The sequence below is a fragment of the Mustela lutreola genome, chromosome 17 (genome assembly GCF_030435805.1).
Source record: "Mustela lutreola isolate mMusLut2 chromosome 17, mMusLut2.pri, whole genome shotgun sequence".
NCBI classification, from domain to species: Eukaryota; Metazoa; Chordata; class Mammalia; order Carnivora; family Mustelidae; genus Mustela; species Mustela lutreola.
The window spans coordinates 47,455,260-47,476,669 of NC_081306.1; the positions used below are offsets into that span (position 1 = coordinate 47,455,260).

Genomic DNA, 21,410 nt, shown 5'->3' on the forward strand with positions numbered 1-21,410 from the left:
AGGCTCCAAGTCAAGTAGCCAGGAGACACCTTGTTATCACACAGCTCCACGCTGGCCCAGGCTTCCTTACTGGAACAGCACCTGCTGTTCCCACAGCTGTAGGGAGCCTTCCTCATCAGAGACCATGCTTGTTTTGTCCCCAACCAGATGGCTGCAGTGTGACAGCATTTGCTCTGTGGGCCTGTATTCACGACTGGGTTGTAGGTTCACATTCTTCCTTGTGTGTTTTCAGGCCACAGGGAGGAGAGATTCAGAAAGAGAGTGTATACCTTTACACGAGACAGTGGGAGAACCCCACTGAAAGCTTCAGAGGCTAACTGGCTGTGAGATGCCATGATGGAAAAAAATGCAGTAATGACAACAAAAATACTTTGCTGTTTTGAAATAATTTTCAATTCATTAGAAGTTGCAAAAATGGACAAAAGTCTTAGGTGTTTTCACTCAGTTCCTCCCAGGGGCTACCATCTTGCAGAGCTCTAGTCCTCGATCATGACCAGGAGGACATTGACTTTGGTGCCGTCCACAGATCTTGCTCTGATTTGACCGGTCGAACATGGAGGCATGTGTGTGTGTGCGTGCATGTGTGTGTGTGTATGCACGCGTGCAGGTGGTTCTGTACAGTTTTAGCACATGTGTACATTCCTGTAACCAACACAATTAAGGTATAGAAATGTGCCAGCACCACAAAGCTTCTCCGTGCTCGCCTTCAATACCCACTCCCGACTCCCACCCCCATCCATGACCCCTGACAACCACTAATCTGTTCTCTGTCCTATAGTTTTGTATTTTCCAGAATGTTCTCTAAACTGAACTCTACAGAATCTAATCCCGGTGGTTGGCTTTTTACACTCAGCATGGCTCCCTCAAGATCAGTCCAAGTTGCCGTGTGTACCAAGTTCATTCCTTTTGATTTTTGCACAGAGATCTATGTTACGGCTTCATCACACTCTGTTCCCCCTTGGGCCGTGGGAGGACATCTGGGTTGTTTGATTTGGGGTTTTTACCAATAAAATTTCTATCAGTGTTTGTGTACAGATGTTCGTGTGAAAATATAGGTTCATCTCTGTGGGATAAATGGCTCAGATTGCAATTGTGGGGTCTTGGGATACATGCATGTTAATGAACTTTTTGGTCATTCATTCCAGTTGTGTATGATATCCTCTCTTTAAAAAGTTTGATTGACTTTTAATCCTCCAACCCGGCCTCCAGTGGAAGAAAAGTGTCTGTTTTAACCTTGATGACCATGACTGTGGCACCAAAGGGAATGGTTGGGTTCTACAAGAACAAGTTATCAAGAAAACTTGTTGGAAGTTTTGCCTCATGATCAGACTCAGGGTTCACAGTGATGGGAATCAACAAAAATGCTGGAGCGTCCGATCCAACCCAGGGACAACAGTAAGGCTGAGCGGGGGGAGAGTCGGACCCAGGCATGCCGAAGTGTTTATGAGTGACCGGCCACCTCCAGTTCTTCGGGCTGCCTGGAGAGAAGTAGAGCTGGGGAGGTGGCTGAGAGTCGTGTTACAATCCCGCTTCCTCCAGTGGAGAGGGACAGGCCCAGGGGACTCCTCGGGAAGGAAAATGGTGCTTTAGTATATGTCGAGTGCCCTTCCTTGGACCTGCCAACACTGTCTAGGAGGGCAGGGATAGAACCACCCTGGCACAGCTCCAGAAAGGAAGGGGCTGGGCAGACAAGCACAGCACGGACAACATCTCCTGGGGATTCACACTTAGGGTTCCTACAAGTTGGGGAAATGAATGAGGTCTTCGTGGCCCTTGAGTTGGCCCGTGAAAGGGCTTTGGGACATCGGGGAGCAGGAGGAAGCAGCAGTGGGAAGAAGTACCCGAACAGAAGCAGGGAGGCGTGGGGCCCACAAAGGGAATGTGTGTATGGGATCCCACGTGCAGGAACTGGTGGGTGGACCAGAGAGACTCTCCGTCAGGTTCGCAGAGCCCTACAGGGCCCCAGGATAGGGAGGAAGAGTGCGCACAGGTGAGTCTTCGACCCTCGCTAGCCCTGCTCTGCGGCCTCAGAGAAGAGGGAAGCCCGGGCTGCTGGAGCTGCGCAGCCTGGGATGGAGGCCGGCGAGCGTGGAGGTGGGACAAAGAGCGGTGCGAGGAGGCCCGGGGGCTTGAACTGGGGCTCAGGAGCTGCCCAAGGCCATGTTCACCGTTGTTCCTCCAAGAGCGGTGTTCAAGCTTTGACCTTATTTTACTGCGGAAAAAAATGAGCCGGGCACGTGACAGGGGTGTCTGTAGATCACTTCAGCTTGAGTTCTGGTTCGCTTGCGCTTTGGCCTCAGGCTGTGTTACGGGGTCTGGAAAGGCCTGTGACCAAGACCAGCCCCAGATCTAGACCGGACCTTTGCTTGCTCTCGCCCTTAGGGCAAGAAGGCTGCCTTCAGAGGGTGGGTCCTGGTGGGTCCTGCTTTTCTTTCTTTTTTTTTTTTTTTAACCCTTTATTTATTTATTTTAGTTTTAATTAATTTTTTAAATTTATTTTTTATTTATTTTCAGCATAACAGTCAGTATTCATTGTTTTTGCACCACACCCAGTGCTCCATGCAATCCGTGCCCTCTCTAATACCCACCACCTGGTTCCCCGACCTCCCACCCCACCCCCCGCCCCCTCAAAACCCTCAGATTGTTTTTCAGAGTCCATAGTCTCTCATGGTTCCTAACACCCGAGGGAGGGCAGTGGGCTGCCTGGCCTCAAGGGGGTCTGCTAGGCAACGCCTCCTCGCGGGATGTCCGGGAATGCGGGAGGGTTTGGTACAAAGACAGAACAGGCGTCCTGTGGCAGCTCAGGACCAGGTGTGTCTCTGTTCCCCAGGTGCCCCTGACCCAGTGTAAGTGCTCCCAGGTGCTCCTGGCCCTGGGGCGCCCTCTCTTCTGAGTTCTATCCACTGTCACCCTCTTTCCGCATCAGAACATTCCAGTGCAGTGCAGTGCACATCCCGTGCAGCCGTCGCGTCTTGTGCGGCGCCGTTCCTGCCCCCTCCGATACGCCTGCTCAGGGCCTGTGCGTCCCGCAGATGGTCTCCTGGGGCAGCGGAGACACAGTAGGTTCTGTGGGGCTTTGGGGACCCTAAGACGAGCTGCTCTTCACAGAGCGCTTGCGGGTCACCTAACGGTCCGGCGGGGGTCGTTTGCTGTGAGCGCGCAAGAGCAGCCCCCTTGCGCCTGCGATCCGTGCTGCCCTTGACCGGGGAGACTCCAGGGCTCTGAGCACAGAGTCCCCAAAGGCTAGAGAAGGGTGGGTTGACCAGATGCCTTGCTCTCTCGTTATGCCGCTCCTGGCTGCCACCAGCGTTGAAAGAAAACTGGAGGCGACCCAACACCAAGACCTGACCCTGTTCTCTCCAGGGCTTCACGTCTCTCATGCTCTGCTCTGCTCCCCCCACCCCTGCCCTTAATGACTGTGACTTTTGCTATTTCGAGGAAAATTTTGCCGGCTTCAGAGCATGCAGAATCAATATCGCAGTAAATAAGAAACATAATGAAAGAAAAACACACTCCAGCCTGTAGACAAATTTTATCGCTTAAATTCACATGTTATTATTAGAATCAGCTGCGACTGCCAGACTTGCCACGGCCTGTTGTTGGGGGTAGGATCGGGGGTGCTCTTCTATTTGGGGCAGCTGCTTGGAGGCACCACCTCTGGGCTCTATGAGTTTCCCTGTTGCTCTGGGCTACTTGTAGGGTTTTTTTGTTTTTTCTTTAAAGGTGAAATTTAAGTGGGGACAGCAGAGGCGAGGACCTTCTTAACAAAGGGATTGGAAGCAGGGGCGGCTTTCCTTTTCAAAGCGCCTCTCATGAATGCACAACTCGGTGTGATATATTTAGTGTAACACTTTGGTATATTTTGTGCCTTACATCTCTTTTCTTGCTTCTTTTCCTCTTTTGCTTTCTTTAGTCCTTGCTTTGATCTCGCTATGGAATGGCCTTTAAAACGCTCTCACACACAGCAAAAACAGCCCTTTAATCTCCCCCGTTCTTCCGGAAGTTTTCTGCTCCCGCCTCTTTCTCTTCTTCCCTCTTTGCTCCCATAGTCAGAAAATGCATTCTTTAAGTCCCAGAGCTGAGCGTTGCTCGGAGAATAAAATATGCATTCTTGCTGCCTTCTGTATTGTTTCAGCCTGCATTTTAACATGCTCACTTCCTCTCTGCGGATGTTTGCAGGGGCTGGGATTTCAGAGACCGGCAGGGTCTTGCAGTGGTGTGGGGCCCGTGGCTCATGTGTCACTCCTGTCCCTTCGGAGTCTGGTGGGACTGTCCGGAGATGCTCCATGTTCCGCAGGGTCTTCTCTATGCCCCCAGCCCTTGGGAGCCTCCCCAACAGCCCAGGGGCTTGTCCTCTGGGGAGGACCGACCGCCATTCACGTACGGGTGCCTACAGAGGCAGGTGCCTGCCTGCAGGGAGAGTGTGGGCACCTCAGAGTTACCGAGGGGGCCGGTTCTGGGGCAGACCGGGTCGGGCCCCTTCTTCTGTGTGCAAGGTGCGCTCCCTGCTTGAGCAGACCAGGGACTTCGGGTCTCACAGCCCAGCACCCACAGGGACCGGAGGCGGAGTGCCGGGGGGATAGCCCGTGTCACTTACAAACCGTGACTTGCGGCAGGGACCTTACTCTCTGCGCTGAAGTTTGCTCCTGCATAACGTGGGGACAGCAGCGCCCCTACCCCACGTGAAGTCTCCAGGGTAACAAGAGTTGATAGACCACAAGCAGCAGGTAGGTGGCTTCGCGCCAACAAGTATGAAGTGTTAAAGCAAAAATACAAAACAGATGCCCGAGAACACAAAAGCCGTGCAATGTTAGAAGTTGGCAGATTAGGTCATTCTGTCACTGACTGCGAAAGGGGAGCTGATCCGGACAGCACTGGGGAGCATTTGAGGTCAGAGGATGGTCTTAGCAGTTTTGGCATCGAGATGCTTCGTCATAGACACAGGTGAGCCTCGTATGTGAAGTGTTCAGAAAGTCATGATTATTAGCAAAAAGGAACTTGGAGCAAAAGGAACTTCCACGAAGTCAGGCTCACCGGGGTGCACTCACCATCAAGCTGAGAAAACCCGTGCGTTGGGACCCCGCGCGTCTGCATCCCCACTGACCGCGCCTTCACCCACTGTTTACCCTGAAGCCTGTGGGCTTTTGGGAAATTTATGAATAAGAGATTTTCTTTTTTAAAGACGGGGGTGTGGAGGGCGGGCAGGCTGGGCGTGGGGCAGGGTCGAGAGGGAGCCAGAGAGAAAATCCCAAGCAGGCACCACACACAGTGCAGACCGTGACGGGGCCTGACCTCACGACCCTGAGATCGTGACCTGTGCCCACATCAAGAGTCGGACACTTCACTGGTTGAGCCACCCAGGGGCCCCAAGAGACTTCCTTTTTCTTAAAGAGGATCCTCCACATCTTAGAGACTCTCCGTTCTACAGAACCCAGATTTGTTTCTGGAACTTCCTATCTCCATCTCACAGATGAGAAATCCACCTCCTGCACGACCAGATGACCAGGATATGTGACCAAGTTTCTCTAACCCCCCCTTTTTTTAATTTTTGAAGATAATGTTTAAACATGCACTGTTGGTTTTTGTAGGGCCACTTTCTTGTATTTAGCTGGTTAGCTGTTTCAGGCCCAAAGATACTCGCAGGCATACCCGAAAAGCCAAGTTTGAAGTCCATATTCTGTGTTCTTTCTGTGGTACCGTAGGTGATTTTTACGTTAAATCTCATTAAAAAAGACCCTGCGGAAATGTAGGGCTAGTCATGACAAATAACTCTGCTAAAACCCCATGCTGAAGACTGTGATTTTTCTGCTGAGTGATCTTAAAGTCCCCCGGCGTGGTGAGCTGGGAGTTTTCATGAGGGACGGAGGGCAGGCTGGTGTTGGGGGGCCTGGGAGTCTGACATGGAGTCGAGGGCTGGATCCTCTCCTCAGAGACCAGACCCCCCTTCAGGGAGCCTGGAATTGCTGTGGGAACAACCTTCCGGTTGACTAAATGACCAGAATGAGGGTCAGAAAAGCAAACTGACGGCAAAACACAGAATCCGATCTTCAGGGAGGCCTCGGTGTTCAAACTCACCTCAGAACGGTTCCTCACCTCCTTCCCCAGCTCCAAGTTAACCCAGGCTTGTCGACCACACGGTCACCCGCTGTGCGATCCCATTTATATGAAATACCCAGAAGAGGCAGGTTCACGGAGACCAGGAGAACAGGGATCTGTGGTCACTAGAGGCTGAGGTTGGGGATCAGAAGTGGAGAGTGACTGCTTAACAGATGCAGGGTTTATGTTTGGTGTGACGGAAAGTTCTAGAACTAGATAAGGGGATGGTTGCCCCACATCGTGAATGCACAGAACGCCACTGAACCGTACACTTAAGAAAAATAAAACGGTCAATCTCATGGCATGTGTATTCATCGCACTGCCAACAGTGAAAAAGAATCCAGCAGTGCTTTCCAGAAGCCTTGGGTCTGTGCGAGAATTGTGTGGAGTGACCACAACCCTCTACCAACTCCGGCTAAATCAGAAACTCTTGCAGTGTGCCCGGAACCCTGTATTTGCACAGGCTCCCAGGTGATTCCCAGGAAGGCACCGCATTCTGAGAAACGCTGCATTTGAGGCACGCAGTTTTTGCTTTTTGCTTTCAACTGGAACACGCCGGATGTGCCCTTTTCTCGTCCCGGCTGTCACAACCCATGCATCCGCAGCTAGCGGCGTGTCCAAAGCCCCGCCGCCGCCGGCAGGGAGAGGTGGTGGTTGTGAGTGGCTGGGCTGGCGGCGGTGGCACCAAGAGGGGCAGGAGTGATGTTGGCGGAATCGTAGCACTAAGGGCAATACACGAGGAGCCTGGGGGTGAGAACAGAAGCCCGAACCTGTGCGGTCCTGGGCAGGGGGCGGACCTAATGGCCACGTTGCTCTGTGCAGGGCCGACCAGCAATGGGGACCCAGTTTGGGAATCGGCAAGACAGACCCTCGCCGTAGAGACTGAGATTAGCCTCAAGGAGCTCCATCTCTCTGAGGAGGCAGAAGGAGAAGGTTCACGTCGTGGGAAAAGCAGAGACGGGCTGTGACCCCCTGGGATCGGGAGCATCTGCTCCGTGAGGAGGAGGCCCGTTCCACGCCCCGGGGCTGGTTCACAGAGAGGGCGTTGTGCAGGTGGTCGCCGCCGGGCCCGAGCTGCTCCGAGTGTGCTCTCCAGGCCAGCAGCAGCCACAGCCCCTCGGAACTTGTTAGAAATGCGAGTTCTCTCTGCACCCCAGACCTACCAGGGATCCTGAGAAGCACTCCTCCATCAGAGCTCACACTGACTGTCCGAGTCGCCGTTCCTGGAGGGAGAACTAGAACGTTCAGGAGGTCTCGTCCTCAAGACACAGCAACCACGTGAGGGTTGAGAGGTACAGATGTGACTCAGCCCTGGACAGCGTGGCCACGCCCGAGGTCACGGCATGTGGCACCAAGGCTCAAGGACTGGCTCCAGAGCAGGTAGAGATGAGTTCTGAAGGCCAACGCTTGCCTCTGAGCGGGGCTTAGACGCAGGACCGGACTGCTGCTTTATTCTCGAATATCCCTGAAAGCGCAGGCTCTAGCTATAATTCTGTAATAATGATTCTGCCGTAGTTCTCAGTCTCCGTGACTTTCTTCTTGCCAGTATGTACTCCTTAGGCCTGGATGGCAGGTGTCTCTTTTTTTTTTTTTTAATTTTTTATTTTTTATAAACATATATTTTTATCCCCAGGGGTACAGGTCTGTGAATCACCAGGTTTACACACTTCACAGCACTCACCAAATCACATACCCTCCCCAATGTCCATAATCCCACCCCCTTCTCCCAAACCCCCTCCCCCCGGCAACCCTCAGTTTGTTTTGTGAGATTAAGAGTCACTTATGGTTTGTCTCCCTCCCAATCCCATCTTGTTTCATTTATTCTTCTCCTACCCACTTAAGCCTCCATGTTGCATCACCACTTCCTCATATCAGGGAGATCATATGATAGTTGTCTTTCTCTGCTTGACTTATTTCGCTAAGCATGATACGCTCTAGTTCCATCCATGTTGTTGCAAATGGCAAGATTTCATTTCTTTTGATGGCTGCATAGTATTCCATTGTGTATATATACCACATCTTCTTGATCCATGAACAGACATTTCTGCAAAGAAGACATCCAGATGGCGAACAGACACATGAAAAAGTGCTCCATATCACTCGGCATCAGGGAAATACAAATCAAAACCACAATGAGATATCACCTCACACCAGTCAGAATGGCTAAAATCAACAAGTCAGGAAATGACAGATGCTGGCGAGGATGCGGAGAAAGGGGAACCCTCCTACACTGTTGGTGGGAATGCAAGCTGGTGCAGCCACTCTGGCAAACAGCATGGAGGTTCCTCAAAATGTTGAAAATAGAACTGCCCTATGACCCAGCAATTGCACTATTGGGTATTTACCCTAAAGATACAAATGTAGTGATCCAAAGGGGCACATGCACCCGAATGTTTATAGCAGCAATGTCCACAATAGCCAAACTATGGAAAGAACCTAGATGTCCATCGGCAGGTGTCTCTTTTATCGCTACGGAGAAGATGCGTCTCTCTTCTGGTCCCTTCCGAATGCGGGTGGCGTTTGCTTCTTTCCTCTCAACCTCCCCAAATGCTATTTACCGAAACGTTAAGAAGTGCAGAGATTGCCGAATGACGCTGGGCCAATTTACTATTAGATTTTATCACATTGGAAGGTAAATGCTTATTTTTGCCAACATGAGTTTTGGTTGTTTTTTTTTTTTTTCCTCTGAGTTTGCTGATGAGAAAAATCATACGTAAATTTTTTTCTTACTGTTGTTGTAACGTCCGAGCATGGTTTCCTCTGTTAAGGATGATGAAGGGTCTCAGGTGGCGGGGGGGGGGGGGCATTTCCTACCATGGTCCGGTTGGGAACGGGCTTCTTTCCCTGGTGAACTTGTGGGCCTTGTTTTTACATGGTTAATTTGTAGGCTCTCTTGCTTTAAGGCGATTTCCAAATCTCAACACCCCAGGGCCTCAGACTGTTAAAACTGTGCTCCACCAGGATTACTCGTTTCTGGAAGTCTCCGGAGCTTTCCCACTCACCCACTTCTCTTGATGCGGACCTATCCCTGTGGGGCACAGCTGCTTCCAGAAGGGAATTCCTTTTTCTCTCTGGTCCCATCAGGAGCCTGCTTGCTGACTGGGTCTGTGAGCCATCCTCAGGTCTCCGTGTGTCTAATGCATTTGATTCTCCTGCCTTTGGATGTTGGGTTATGCTCTGAGGGTAGGGACTGTGTCCGTTTCAGCCGTGCAGGCACTCTGTATGTATCTGTGACATGAAGGCACATGGCCTCCTCTTGAAGCTCTACCCGTGACAGGCTCTGCCCCACGACACTGCTTGTAGCCAGCCTTGTTCCCGGCTCTTCTTCCTGCCTCCCGAACGCGCGTGTGTCCCCAGGTGCTTTCCCAAGTCTGCACTCCGTCCCTAGAGTCTCCGGGCTCTTTCACAGCGTCCTCTCTCACCACTGTGTTCCCAGTACCATGTGCCTCTGTCCTCACCTCAGGGTCGCTGGTTGGTTCAGCAGTCTGCCTGATGTCTGCCGGCATCTCATTGTCCCCAGGTGGACTCACCGATGTGTTCTCCGACTTCTCTCCTTTTTCTCTTTTCTGGTTCGTGACTTCTTCCCAGTCTCCCAGACACTAGTGGTTTTGTCGCCTGAGAAGACCCAGTTCCGTGCTTGGGCATTTCGCTGTGTGTTTATGTATCCGGGGACGTTGAGAATGCATGTCTGGAAGCTGCCATCCAGTGACCGGACAGAGTGCCCCTGGGGGTCCCAGTCACCCGGCAGCAAAAGGGTGACAGTGTTTGGGTGCCTGGAGTAGAACTCAGCACTCAGCATTCAGGATACTCTCCCTGCACTTATGGAGAGTCCCCAAATTCCTACCGCCACGCGCCGATCCTAGCGAACGGGCAGGTGTCCCACCGCGCCATTCCGTGGGTGAGGTGCCCGTGCGCGGCCCCGGCATGTCCCTTCATCCCCCGCCCGCCCGCCCGGCATTCCTGAGGAAAAGTTAAGACCCGAGCAAGCCTGGCCTGCCCCACGCTCTTGGTCAGAACTCTTGTTACGAGAAGTGTAATGAAGACGGGAAAAATCCCGCCAACATTCAGCCGGTAGAGGTTTCTAGAAGCTCAAAACCCCGTGTATTTGGTTATCCTTCTCTCATGGAGAGTGAAAAACAGAGGGTCCCCACAGCCCGGCCTCACCTCTCGCCAGCGCCGGGATGAGGGCGAGTACTGGAGAGACCAGTTGGTGACGTCCCCAAGCACAATAATTCTCCAGGCTGTGTAGTGTGCCCGGCATGCGCCAAGAAAGCCCTGTGTGTTTTGAGCTCAGTGGTTCTCAGTGTGGTTCCCCATACTCCAGCATGGACACCGCCCCCCACCCCGGGCCTTGTTAGAAACACAGACACGCAGGCCTTACCCCCAACCTTCTGAAAATGGGACTGTGGGGGAGGGCCCCCCCCCCACCGGTGGTGCTAATGTGCCCCCAGTTTGAGAGCCACTGTTCTAACATGCAGGCCTGTTCCCTTCTGGGGGCGGCTTCCTCGGGCTCCGTGGTCTGCTCTGAAGTCTCTGTCCACGTGCTCCACGGCTCTGCAGACGGGAAACTCAGGGTTGAGCCTTCACACTGTGACAGCGACCTTGCTGGGCATTCCCTCACAGGGACTCATTCCGTCCCCACCACACCGCTACGGGGCCCATGCTGTGATGATCGTCCCCTTCCGCAGAGGAGGAAATTGAGGCCTGAACTGATTGGCTAAAGCTCCCAGGGCCACTCAGGAGATTGGTGGCAGCTCTGGGTTCCGAATCCCAGGCGGCCCGACTCCAGTGTTGAAAAACCCAAGCACATGCTACTTCTTGTTAGAGGGTCATGCCCCTGCCCCATCCAGATTCCCACTTTTTCCCCTTCCCAAATACCCCCTCCTGGTGTTCGTTTGCTTGGCCGCCATAACTGAGGACCACAGACTGGGCGGCTTGACCAGCAGTTCTGGAGGCTGGACGTCCAAGACCAAGGTGTGCGCAGGGTCAGTGTCTCCCGAGTCTCCCCCGCAGCCTGCAGAGAACCACCTTCTCTTTGTGGGTGGCCCCCGGTGCCTCCGAATCTCTTCTTAAAAGACCGCCAGTCATGCTGGATTCGGGCCACACTAACAAATTAATCACCTCCTTCAAGTCCGTCTCTGCAGATAGGATCGCGTCCTGAGGACCTGGGGTGGGTAAGGCTTCGACAGGTAGATTCTGGGGAGTGCACAGTGTGGCCCATCAGGTTCCCACTCCCTCACCATGTGGGCATTTGATAGGAACCGCTCCACGTCTCCGTGCCACGGAGACTCCCCGCTCCCACCAGCTACACACCCTGGCCTCTGCAGTTCTTCCCGGGTGCCATGGCAGCATCAATTCCCGGGACGACACCCGTGACCTAGAGAGCTCAGCCTCTACCTAGGCTCACATCTGTGGCTTTAATTCCCCAAAGTTGCTGTGTATAACCAGGAAGTGAGGGTTCTACACGACATCTGTAAATACAACCTCTTTGGGTTTCTCTCAAATGGCGTCAGAGGTAAGAGTGTCTCTTGAAGGATGGTTTGTGGCCCGCTTGTGTGCTCCCCAGCCCACAGTGATCCGTAGCAGCGTCTCCAAGGCTGGATCCTCGCGGTGTGCAGACCTCTGAGTGCCCTCCCCTCCCCCTTCATCTGGCGATTCTCATGTACAGAAAGGGGTCAGCTGTCCTGTCTATGGGGTAGACATATTTGGTGCGTGTCTTAGCCCTTCCATTACTCAGTGTGTGACCTCAGGACAGGTCAGCTCCCCCAAGACTGTTTCTTCAGTTGCAAAGTGGGATGAATCCAGGTAATTAATGGAATCAATCTAGCTCCCTCCTAGTTGCTGTAAGGATTAAATTGGATCATATAAATAACACACTGTATACCACCTGCTTGTCGCAGAAGGGCAGCTGCTGGATCTCTGGTAGGGCAGCACTTCTGCTACTAGGCAAAGATTCCTTTGTTAAACTGAGACCACAGCAGCAATCTTGTTAGCTGTGCATCTGGTGTGTGACTGTGGGACTGGACCACCCAGGATACGTACTCGAAGAACCAGTGTGTGCGCTGATGGGAAAACGTGTTTAGAAGTTGAATAACAGGACCCAGGGGACGGTGGGGGGGCAGAAATGCTGGCCTAGAAAGGAGGAAAGGCCACAAAGAGAAGCAACCTCAGAAGGCATCTGCTGGCCTGGAGCGGTCAGAACGTTAAAGCCCGATGTGGATTCTGTCCAGCTGTATGGCTTGGACGTGGGGCGAACACGGCTGTTCTGCGTTGGCGTGTCGGCTGTCTTCCGACGCTCTTGCTGAGCCAGTTGTCTCCTGACTAACACTACTAGCATGTCCACTTCTCTGCCTCTCGAGCTCCCTGAGGATCCGCTGGCATCGCAGTGGGTCGGACGCATGGGTGACATGACGTGTTCATGGACCTTCTTGCATTTTATCCTTTGCAGAGGAGCTGAAGGCCCCCCTGGAGGAGTACGTGCACAAGCGCTACCCCGGGCTGGTGAAGGTGGTGCGCAACCAGAAGAGAGAGGGCCTGATCCGAGCTCGCATCGAGGGCTGGAAGGTGGCCACGGGCCAGGTCACTGGCTTCTTTGATGCCCACGTGGAGTTCACCGCTGGCTGGTAGGTCACAGGCTGGACCCCAGGGGCACCGAGACCCACAGGAATGTGGTCAGGAGCAATTAGAATCTGGGAGGTGGAACTTTGCCTGTTTCCTCTGGGGCTGCCAGAACAATGGAGAAGGACTGGTTGTTAGTCGGGGACAGAACGGGGAAGCAGGGACAAACGTGCCGTACCCCCTGTTCTTCATTGTGGATATCACCCTCCCCATCGTCATCCAAATGCCCGGCAGAACGTGAGGTTGATTGCCAGAACTCAAGATAATCCTTGCTAAGGGGACAAGACAGCCATATGTATTCTCTTCTCCCACTGGCGTGTTCCCTTGTCTGAGGATGGTTGAGTGCTGTTTGGAGGAAAGAGATCCATTTCTAATGCTGCCTACTCAGGGAGAGCCTCCTGGAACCTATGGGACCATCTGTGACATCATATGCAGGAAGGGGAGGGTTCATCTCTACAGATGTGGCCCTCAGGGGTTTCCCAGGTGGTGAAAAGATCGATCTGGGAGAAATGGGGGGTGGGGAGCCCCAGGGAGAGGAGGCGGCTTGGGAAGCAAGACTAGCAAAGCATCAGAATGCCCAGATCCCTCAGTGAGCGCTGACAGTGGGTTAGGACTTCCCAGCTGAGAAGAGCCGTCATGTGATTGCTGCTGACTGACCACCAGCGACAGAGCAGCGTAGAGGTTAAATAACCTGTGCTCAGTTTGTTGAATTACTGAGAAGCAGAGTTTTAATCTCACAAATCATGTTTGTAACGTGTCGACTCACGGGCACCATCTTGAATACACGTTGTTCACGGTACCAGATTGGAAGAGCCACCGTCCCGTCACCACTGACACATTAAATCATTTCTTCTCCTTCATTTGCAACAGACTTTAGAATCTCTTTCATGGCCAGATCAGAGAATGGCTACCCGCGCGAGCCCATGAAGACTGGAAACGGGGTCAGGGCTGACCCTGCCTCTTCCAGGTGCACATAGGTAGCTGGTGTCATCTCAGACACTAGTTTCCTTCCTGGTGTTTCTGCCGCCCTCAGACCTGGTGACACAGGGCTGTATGCTTGCCGCCCTGACCTCCCCCATGCTTCGGAGTTGTTTATATCTCATAAACAATTCTCAGATTGTGGTCCCCAGACCAGCAGCAGCATCTGGGAACTTGTTCGAGAAGCAGATCCTTGGGCTCCCCCAAGGCCTCTGAAATCAGAAGCTCTAGGGGTGGGTGCAGCGATCCACTTTAAGCAGCCCTCCAGGTGACGCTGCTGCGCACTCAGGGTTGAGAACCGTTGAGCTGGAGGCCACCCAGCAGATGGACTCCGATGTCCCACGGAACGTCTGGCCTTTCTCGCCACATCCTTGCCTCCCGGTTTCTTTTCTGTCAAAACTGGTGGCTCTGCCCACGTCTCTTTTCACTTGATTCTTCCCTCCCGGTTATGTCACTCACCCAGTCAGCCTCTGGCTCTCATCAAGCTCTAGCTCTGCCTGGTTTTCCCTTCTATCTCGTACATCTCGCACGCCTGCCCTTTCCCCTTGGCCTAGACCCCACTCCCCCACCTCACACCTTGCACCGAAACTTGCACAGTGGCTGCCTGAGTCATCCTTTCGACACATATTTCCTGGGTGCCTGCCACGGTTCCAGATGCTGTCCTGGGCCAGGGGTGGGGTGACCAACTCTTCAGGTCTGCCTAGTGCTGAGGGATTTCCCCAAATGCAGGACTTGCAGCAGTAGAAGTCCTAGGCAAGCTGGGACAGTTGGTCATTCAGCTGGGGTTCAGAATCGGGCAGGACTCAAGTAGCCCGTGGTCTACCTGGTCTCTGTGCCAGCCTTAGCCCATCACACTCAGTTTCCACATGTCTATCGGAGTGACCTGTAGTCCCTGGTGGTTCCTCATTACAAGGTAGACACTGTGTCTCAACTTTCACTGCATTATGCTGCTCTCGTAATTTCCAACCTCAGTGATTTCTGACGACAAGGATTTTCATCTTATCTGGGAGCCGGTCAGCCACTGCTTCTCCGTCTGGAGCTCTTCTGCACACGTGTTCTGCATTCTGAAACCTCAAGGAGGGTTTTGTTTTGTTTTTCCCTGTAACTTAAAGTACCTTGCTAAAGCCGACGGAATTGGTCATAGCAATTTTTAAAACTGGTGTTAGTTTTGCAATTATTAGCCTAAATGTAGTACAGAGAAACCAGGACATTTGAGTTCAGTTGCTTGGAGTCTGTAGCTTAAAAACAGCTTAACTTTGTACAGGTTAACATGTGGTCACTTAGTAAAGTCCTTCTGAGACTCTTTCTTTTTTGTTTAAAGAGTTAGAATTTGTTCTCTCTTCCTGGAAGGGAGCATTGACATTTAACAGCCTTTAGGCTGTCGTCCTGTGTACATAAAATGGAAATCTGGCCATAAGAGGCCATGTGGGAAAGGAGTCGTGATGCATTTTATTTTATATGCCAGTGTACTTGATTGTGAAGAGAGCAGAGATTTGATTCAGGACTCGTGGACACTTGTACTAAAATGCCTTACGCTGTTAACCATGAGGTCTGAAACAGGAATTGCTTGGGGCCGGGCAGGGGAGGGGGGGTGGGACCGTGTAATTCTGCCCTGGTCACGGGCTAATGAACAGTATGAAGACAGCCACTTCGAGAAACCCCAAATTAAAAAAAAAAAAAAAAGAAAGAAAGCAAAAACCAGTCTGTAGACAAACAATCTGATCATTGCTAAAGTGAGGCTGTTTTCACCTATTGATTCGATGAAGTCCTATTCACCGCCCCGATGGGCTACGGTTCTCCCAGTGTTTCAGATCCAGGTGTGTTAGCTACAGGCTGTGGGTCTGGGGAACGCCAGAGAGTCGTGCTGTTACCTAAGAATGCGAGTAGGTGGTGGGTGTTTCTCAGCCAGAGCAGTGAGTGCCCGCGAGGGGGTGAGCGAGTGAGCGCGGCGTGTCCCCCAGAGGCAGTCCGCAAGTCTCTGGGCCTCGGAGGCTGCGTCCCGGCTCCGATCTTCCCCTGAAGACGCCGGTGGACGGCAGCGCACGGGACCGTTTAAAAGTGACAAACAGCTCAGTATTGAAACGGGACACCTGTGTCCTGTCTCTCGGTCTGAAGCAACAGGAAGCAGAGCTCTGCCGGGGATGCCCCGTTGTTGTGGCTCTGCGGGTTTCTGCTTGGATGTGACGTCGTCTCTTCTGCTCAGACCCCATTGTCCAGAGCAGGTCCCAGATGATGGGCTGCGGGAGGGAGAGCACCGCGCTGCGGGAAGCACAGCCGGCCGCCCCGTGGAAGGTAGGGTGTGCCCGGGGCGGGCTGTGAGTAACTGGGTGCATCTTTGCCCGCACACTGGGAGGTCACCCCGCAGCATCAGAAGCATTGGTGGAACAAAGCCGCCTTGCCCCCGAGCTCAGAAGCCCAGCACAGTGGCAGGCGACTGATTGCTTCTCTGCAGCCACCAGACCAGCCGGGGGACCCTGGTCCCATCAAGGACACGGTGGAGCTTATGGGCAGGGTGCGAAGCCAGGCCATCCAGGTCAGAAACCCCGGCTCTGCCACCGGCTGGCTGTGTGGCCTGGGGCAAGCCACGTAACCTCATTTGTCCGATGCTGATCATACTGTCTACCTCCTGGAACCTTTGTGAGGTTTCCATGAGTCGCCCTGGCTCCTGTGGGACGCCTCGAATGGTGCCTGGTGTGTAGTAACTGGCCCATAGCTATCCGCGGCCATTAGCTCATGCGGAAAAACTGTGTGTGTTCTAACAGTGGCAAAGGCAAGGTATAGTCAGGGTGACCTGATGAGATGGAGAAGATGGTCCAAGAGCTGAGAGGAAGGGCAGAGCCTTCCTACTAGGAGAAACCAAGGAAGGCTTCCTGGAAGAGGTGGCACTTGATCTGGTAAGACTCCATAGGTAACTAGACTTCCTGCCAGTGGCCAAGGGTGTTCCTCCCGGGAGGAGAACCGCAGGAGCAGGTGTTTGGAGGGGTGAAGCTCTGAAGCGTGTCTCGAAGCCCTAGCGAGTCAGTCCCACTTGGCTTCAGTCTGCGTGGTGCGTGCAAAAGCACTGGGGACAGTAAATGGCCCAGGGTATGTTTTATTGCTCATTTTAAATAGAAAGATGAGATGAGCCAACAGGTAATTCAATAGCTGGAAATGAAAAGAGATGGGAAGCAGGCCGAGCATTCTCATTATTCTCCAAGTAATGCAGAGGAACGGTATTTTCACTTGACTCTTTTCCAAAGCCGAGCGCTGTTCTAAGCAGGGAGATTAATGCCCTGGCTTGCGAGAGCCATCTTTGCCTTCTCGGATCTGGAAAACAGCCCTTGCCGACGTCTGCCTGAGAGACACACACTGGTGGGGGAGCCTGACCACCTGCTTTCTCCTGAGTGGGCGGGGCTGCACCTTGAACCCCGAGCCAGGTCCCTGCCCATCTCCCGCTGCAGCCCTGAGGGGCCGGGCTGGCTGGGAGGCAGGACTCTGCCTGCCTTTGCATTTAATTAGTTCTCTCCTGCCACTGCTAACCAATTCAATTAGATCCCTTTTAAGAAATCAATTAAATAATCAATTAAAACAACTGAAACAGTCACACACACCGAGAAACTAGTGAGATGCTTATTAAAACCAGGCCATCAAGGGCAGAAGTGACCCATTTTGGGAGAGAAAATTCAGCTCCTGCAGAAGAAACAAGAGATGTCAACCAGTGCCAGAGGGGAAATGGCACAACTGGGAAGCCTGAGTGCGGTGTGCCTGGTGAACCGCGTGGAGTCCGGCGGGCTGGCCTCGGCACAACACACAGGCCTGGGGCGTTCGTGGGGAGAGGCCCCCACGTTCTGAATTCTTGCCCTGGGTCTCTCGGGCCCAGGGGCCAGGGGCCAGGGCGTGGGCCACACGGCACCGCCTTCCAGAGCGCGCTCCCAGGGGCACGGTCCACTCCGGGCAGGTCGCTCATATGCCTCAGTTTCCACCTGAGCCTCAGCCCACCCAGGGCCGCCACCTTCGCTATAGATCACTTCTGTGCATTCCACGTGGGGTGGGGGTCCGTGCCAGTGGGGAGGCGGGCGTGCCACAGGAGCAAGACTTTACTTCTCCTTCCCTGTGTTTCAGGGCCGAGCCGGTTCTGTCCCGAATCCAGGAGAACCGGAAGCGAGTGATCCTTCCGTCCATCGACAACATCAAGCAGGACACGTTTGAGGTGCAGCGGTACGAGAACTCGGCCCACGGCTACAGCTGGGAGCTGTGGTGCATGTACATCAGCCCCCCGAAAGACTGGTGGGATGCCGGAGACCCGTCTCTCCCCATCAGGTCAGTGCAGCCAGCTCTGGAGGCTGTTGCGTCCCCAGATCCCAGGGACGCGGGAACCCGGAGGGAGGGAGTGTAGGCGGGGCCACCCGGGGTGGCCAGCAGTGGGCAGAAGCCACTTTGGGACTTGACGGTGTCTTACTGTCAGGGCTTGCTGAGGAAGCAAGAAATGCCTTTGTCTTTAGCTAAAGGTTTCAGGTGTAGCTTATCAAACGGTGATACAGAAAGATAGGAATGTTGAGAACGTCCGCCACCTGTCATCCACCCTCCGTCTGATGGTCTGTGTCCAAGAGCTTGGCCTGTGACGTTTGCAGGGTGGTCATTCCCGTGGCTCTTTCATACCTGCAGCCCTCTCTCCCCTTTTGGTGATGTGGGAACATGGAGAAAACCGTATTTTTGTGACACTGGAGGGCCTTTGTGCAGCCCTGACTCTCGCCCACGTCCCACCCTGGTGCCCACGGAGATGAGGGCATCGGTACCCCAGAGCGCGCCAGCCGGGAAGCTCTCACGTAAGGGGTGTTGAGTACAGTGGGCTGACGCTGACGCCGTACTCCCACGGCTGCTGTGACAAATCACTACCGGCGTGGTGGCCGGAAACCACGCAGATGTGCTCGCTGCATTCCGCAGGTTAGAGGGCCGGAGTGAGCTTTCCGGAGCTAACGGTGTGCTCAGCGAGGGGTTTCTTCTGGAGGCTGGCGGGGAGCATCCCTTTCCCTGCCTTTTCCAGCTTCTGGAAGTCCTCGTTCCTGGGTCTGTGGCTCCGTCACCCCCTCGTTCCTGGGTCTGTGGCTCCGTCACCCCCTCGTTCCTGGGTTTGTGGCTCCATCATCCCCTCCTTTCCACTCTTCCTTCATCACATGCCCTTCTCCTCCCTCCGAAGTCTCTGCCTCCCTGCCATGCGCCCTTGTGATGACATTGTCGGCCTGTGTGCATGAGCGAAGGTAATTCTCTAGCCCACAAAAAGACCTCATCTGCAAAGTCCTTTTTCCCACGTAAGGAAACGTTTACAGGTTCCGGAGATCAGGATGTGGATTTTTTGGAGGGGAGGAGGCGTTGTCCAGCCCGCCACAGAGGCTGTTTCTCACCATGAGACCTGAGTCATTCGGAACTTCTGTGAGTTTCGCTGAAGGGCCCAAGTGGCTTCAGACCTTCAGGGCTCTGTCTTCAGTTAGGACAGGCGGGAGACGCTTTCCTGCCTTGGCTTGGTTTTGAGGCAGCGTCTGTTGATCTAAAGGAGGGACAAGAAGGAGCTGTGCGCTAGGACGAGGACTTTCGACAGGTGGTTCTGAAGTTCATAGTTGTCACATGTTGAATAACAAAGTTGCCTCGGGTTCTCTTATTTTCCTGCCCAGACTGAGAGCTGAGGACCTAATCGCTTTAGAGTAGGGCTGCCCTGGGTGGATCTGTGCAACAAGGAAGGCGATGTTTTGGGCCTATAACTTCCTGCACCAGAGAGGTCCTGTGCCTCAGTTTCCATCCTAGTCTCAATGTTCAGTGCCGTGCTGTAGGCCATGCTCCTGGCTTCTTGCAAATACTTACGTACACTCATCAGTAAGGTGTCGCCTGGGAGCAAAGCACGACCTTTGGGGAATTTGGATTTAATGGTGGGCTGCCCCCTCACATCCATTAGGGTGGGACTGTCCAACCAACAAGCAGAGAGGAACAGGTGTTGGCAAGGATGGAGAAATCGGAATCCTTGAGCACTGCTCGTAGAAATACCAAATCATGCAGCACGAGAGTTCCTCAGGAATTTCTAAAAAACAGAATTACCATGTGGTCCAGCAGTGTCACATCTGGGTACGGACCCAAAAGAGTTGAAAGCAGCCTCTCAGAGAGAGAGAGTTGCACACCCGTGTTCCTGGCAGCACTAATTCAAAACAGCTAGAGGGTGCTGGTGACCCAAGCGTCCACCGACGGATGGAAGGGGGATAAAACGTGGGGTGTACATGCAACGGAATATCACTCAGCCCTAACAAAGGTAGGAGGTTCCCATATAAGCTACAGCATCAGTGAACCTTGGGGACATCACATTAAATGAAATAAACCAGTTACCAAAGCCACATCCTGTATGGTTCCACTCCTGTGAGGTACCGAGCACGGCCAGATTTACGGAGATGGAGGATCGGTGGTCGTCAGGTGCTGGGAGAAGAGAGGCGTGGGGTGTGTTACCCGACAGTGCCGAGTTTCGGTTTTGCAAGATGGAAAGCGTTGTGGGGTCGGGTGCAGAACAACATGGAGGAACTCAACACTGCTGAGCTGAACACACATGGTACTTCCTCCCTGACCTCCGGCCGCCACGGATACGGGAAGGGGGCTGACACGGTGCTACCCCAGAGGCGAAGCAGTGGGAGCAGTGCCGTGCGGTCAGGTGCCCAGAAAACCGCTATTCCTACATATGAAAGGCACCATGCGAAAATGTGGCTTGTATTTTGTGAGTTACGGTAATATTAGCAGATGATTGATGCGCGCTCTACAAAGACTCAAGAAAACAGAGCTGTGACCGTGAGTCATTAATACTGCCTGTATCTCTGACGCACAGAACAGAATCAAATACCAGCCATCTCTTCTTAATGCATCACAACTGACGAAATGCGTAGTTTGTTAATGGCGGATGGAACTGTTCTTACAGGACAGAGGTTTATGGCCCTTCTGATGGTGCTGTGCAGAGACACTAGGATTTCTTGCAGGTGAGGACATGGTCGTTTCTGCTCCCCGACGGTGATCCTAACGCTTCAGGAGCAATGGTTTTATTTTGGGGGAAGGGCACGGTGGGGAGAGCATTTCACCATCCACACGGCGCGGCCGGGTGAGCCGTGGACGCCGAGTCTTCCCAGGTGACGACATAATACAGGAGATTTTGCATTAAGAAAATTTATATCCTTAAAAAAGAGAAAAATGTGTAACTTTTCTGTTTTACTTCTTTCCCTTTTCTTCCTCTATAGGTACTTTTTCCCTGCCTGGTAAATGGTTTATTTCCACGGTTTTCCATCTGTTCTCTGCCCTCCTTTGTGTCCACCAAGGCCGCTAGAGCGGAGAGGGGGCCGGTGCCGTGAAGCAGAGCAGAGTCTGGGTATGGGGGTGGGGTGCGGGGGCTGAAGAATGCGTTGCGCCCCCCCAAGAAGGCAGCTGCTCCCAGCCCCAGGGGACTGTGCTAGCCGGGGGGCAGGGACCCAGGGCTGGCCTTTGCTGGGTCCTCAGACTTTGAAGAGAACACACAAATCCAGATCATTCCATGAAGTCTCTTGTTTTCTAAATATTGGCCCCCAAATCCCTCTTTTTCGACGCTGTGCAGGAGACTTGTGTCATTCCCAGGGCAGCCATATCCCTGCTTCTCACACCGGGAGCCTGGGCACCTGCACTGTGTGGCGTGACCGTGGGACTGGGGGGTTTGGGGAAGGGTTACTCGGAGCTGCAGGAGAAGC

General features: G+C 53.3%; 1 protein-coding gene across 3 annotated transcripts in view; it reads left to right on the forward strand.

Moving 5' to 3' along the window:
- GALNT17 (polypeptide N-acetylgalactosaminyltransferase 17) overlaps positions 1–21,410 on the forward strand; it is a 419,539-nt gene that overhangs the window by 208,105 nt on the left and 190,024 nt on the right. For 2 of the 3 annotated variants that reach the window (XM_059154780.1, XM_059154781.1), the window contains exons 4-5: positions 12,545–12,719; positions 17,794–17,991. In XM_059154780.1, coding sequence (XP_059010763.1) covers positions 12,545–12,719; positions 17,794–17,991 — 373 coding nt within the window. The remainder of the gene's footprint in view (positions 1–12,544; positions 12,720–17,793; positions 17,992–21,410) is intronic. The other variant, XM_059154782.1, reaches the window with a different exon arrangement.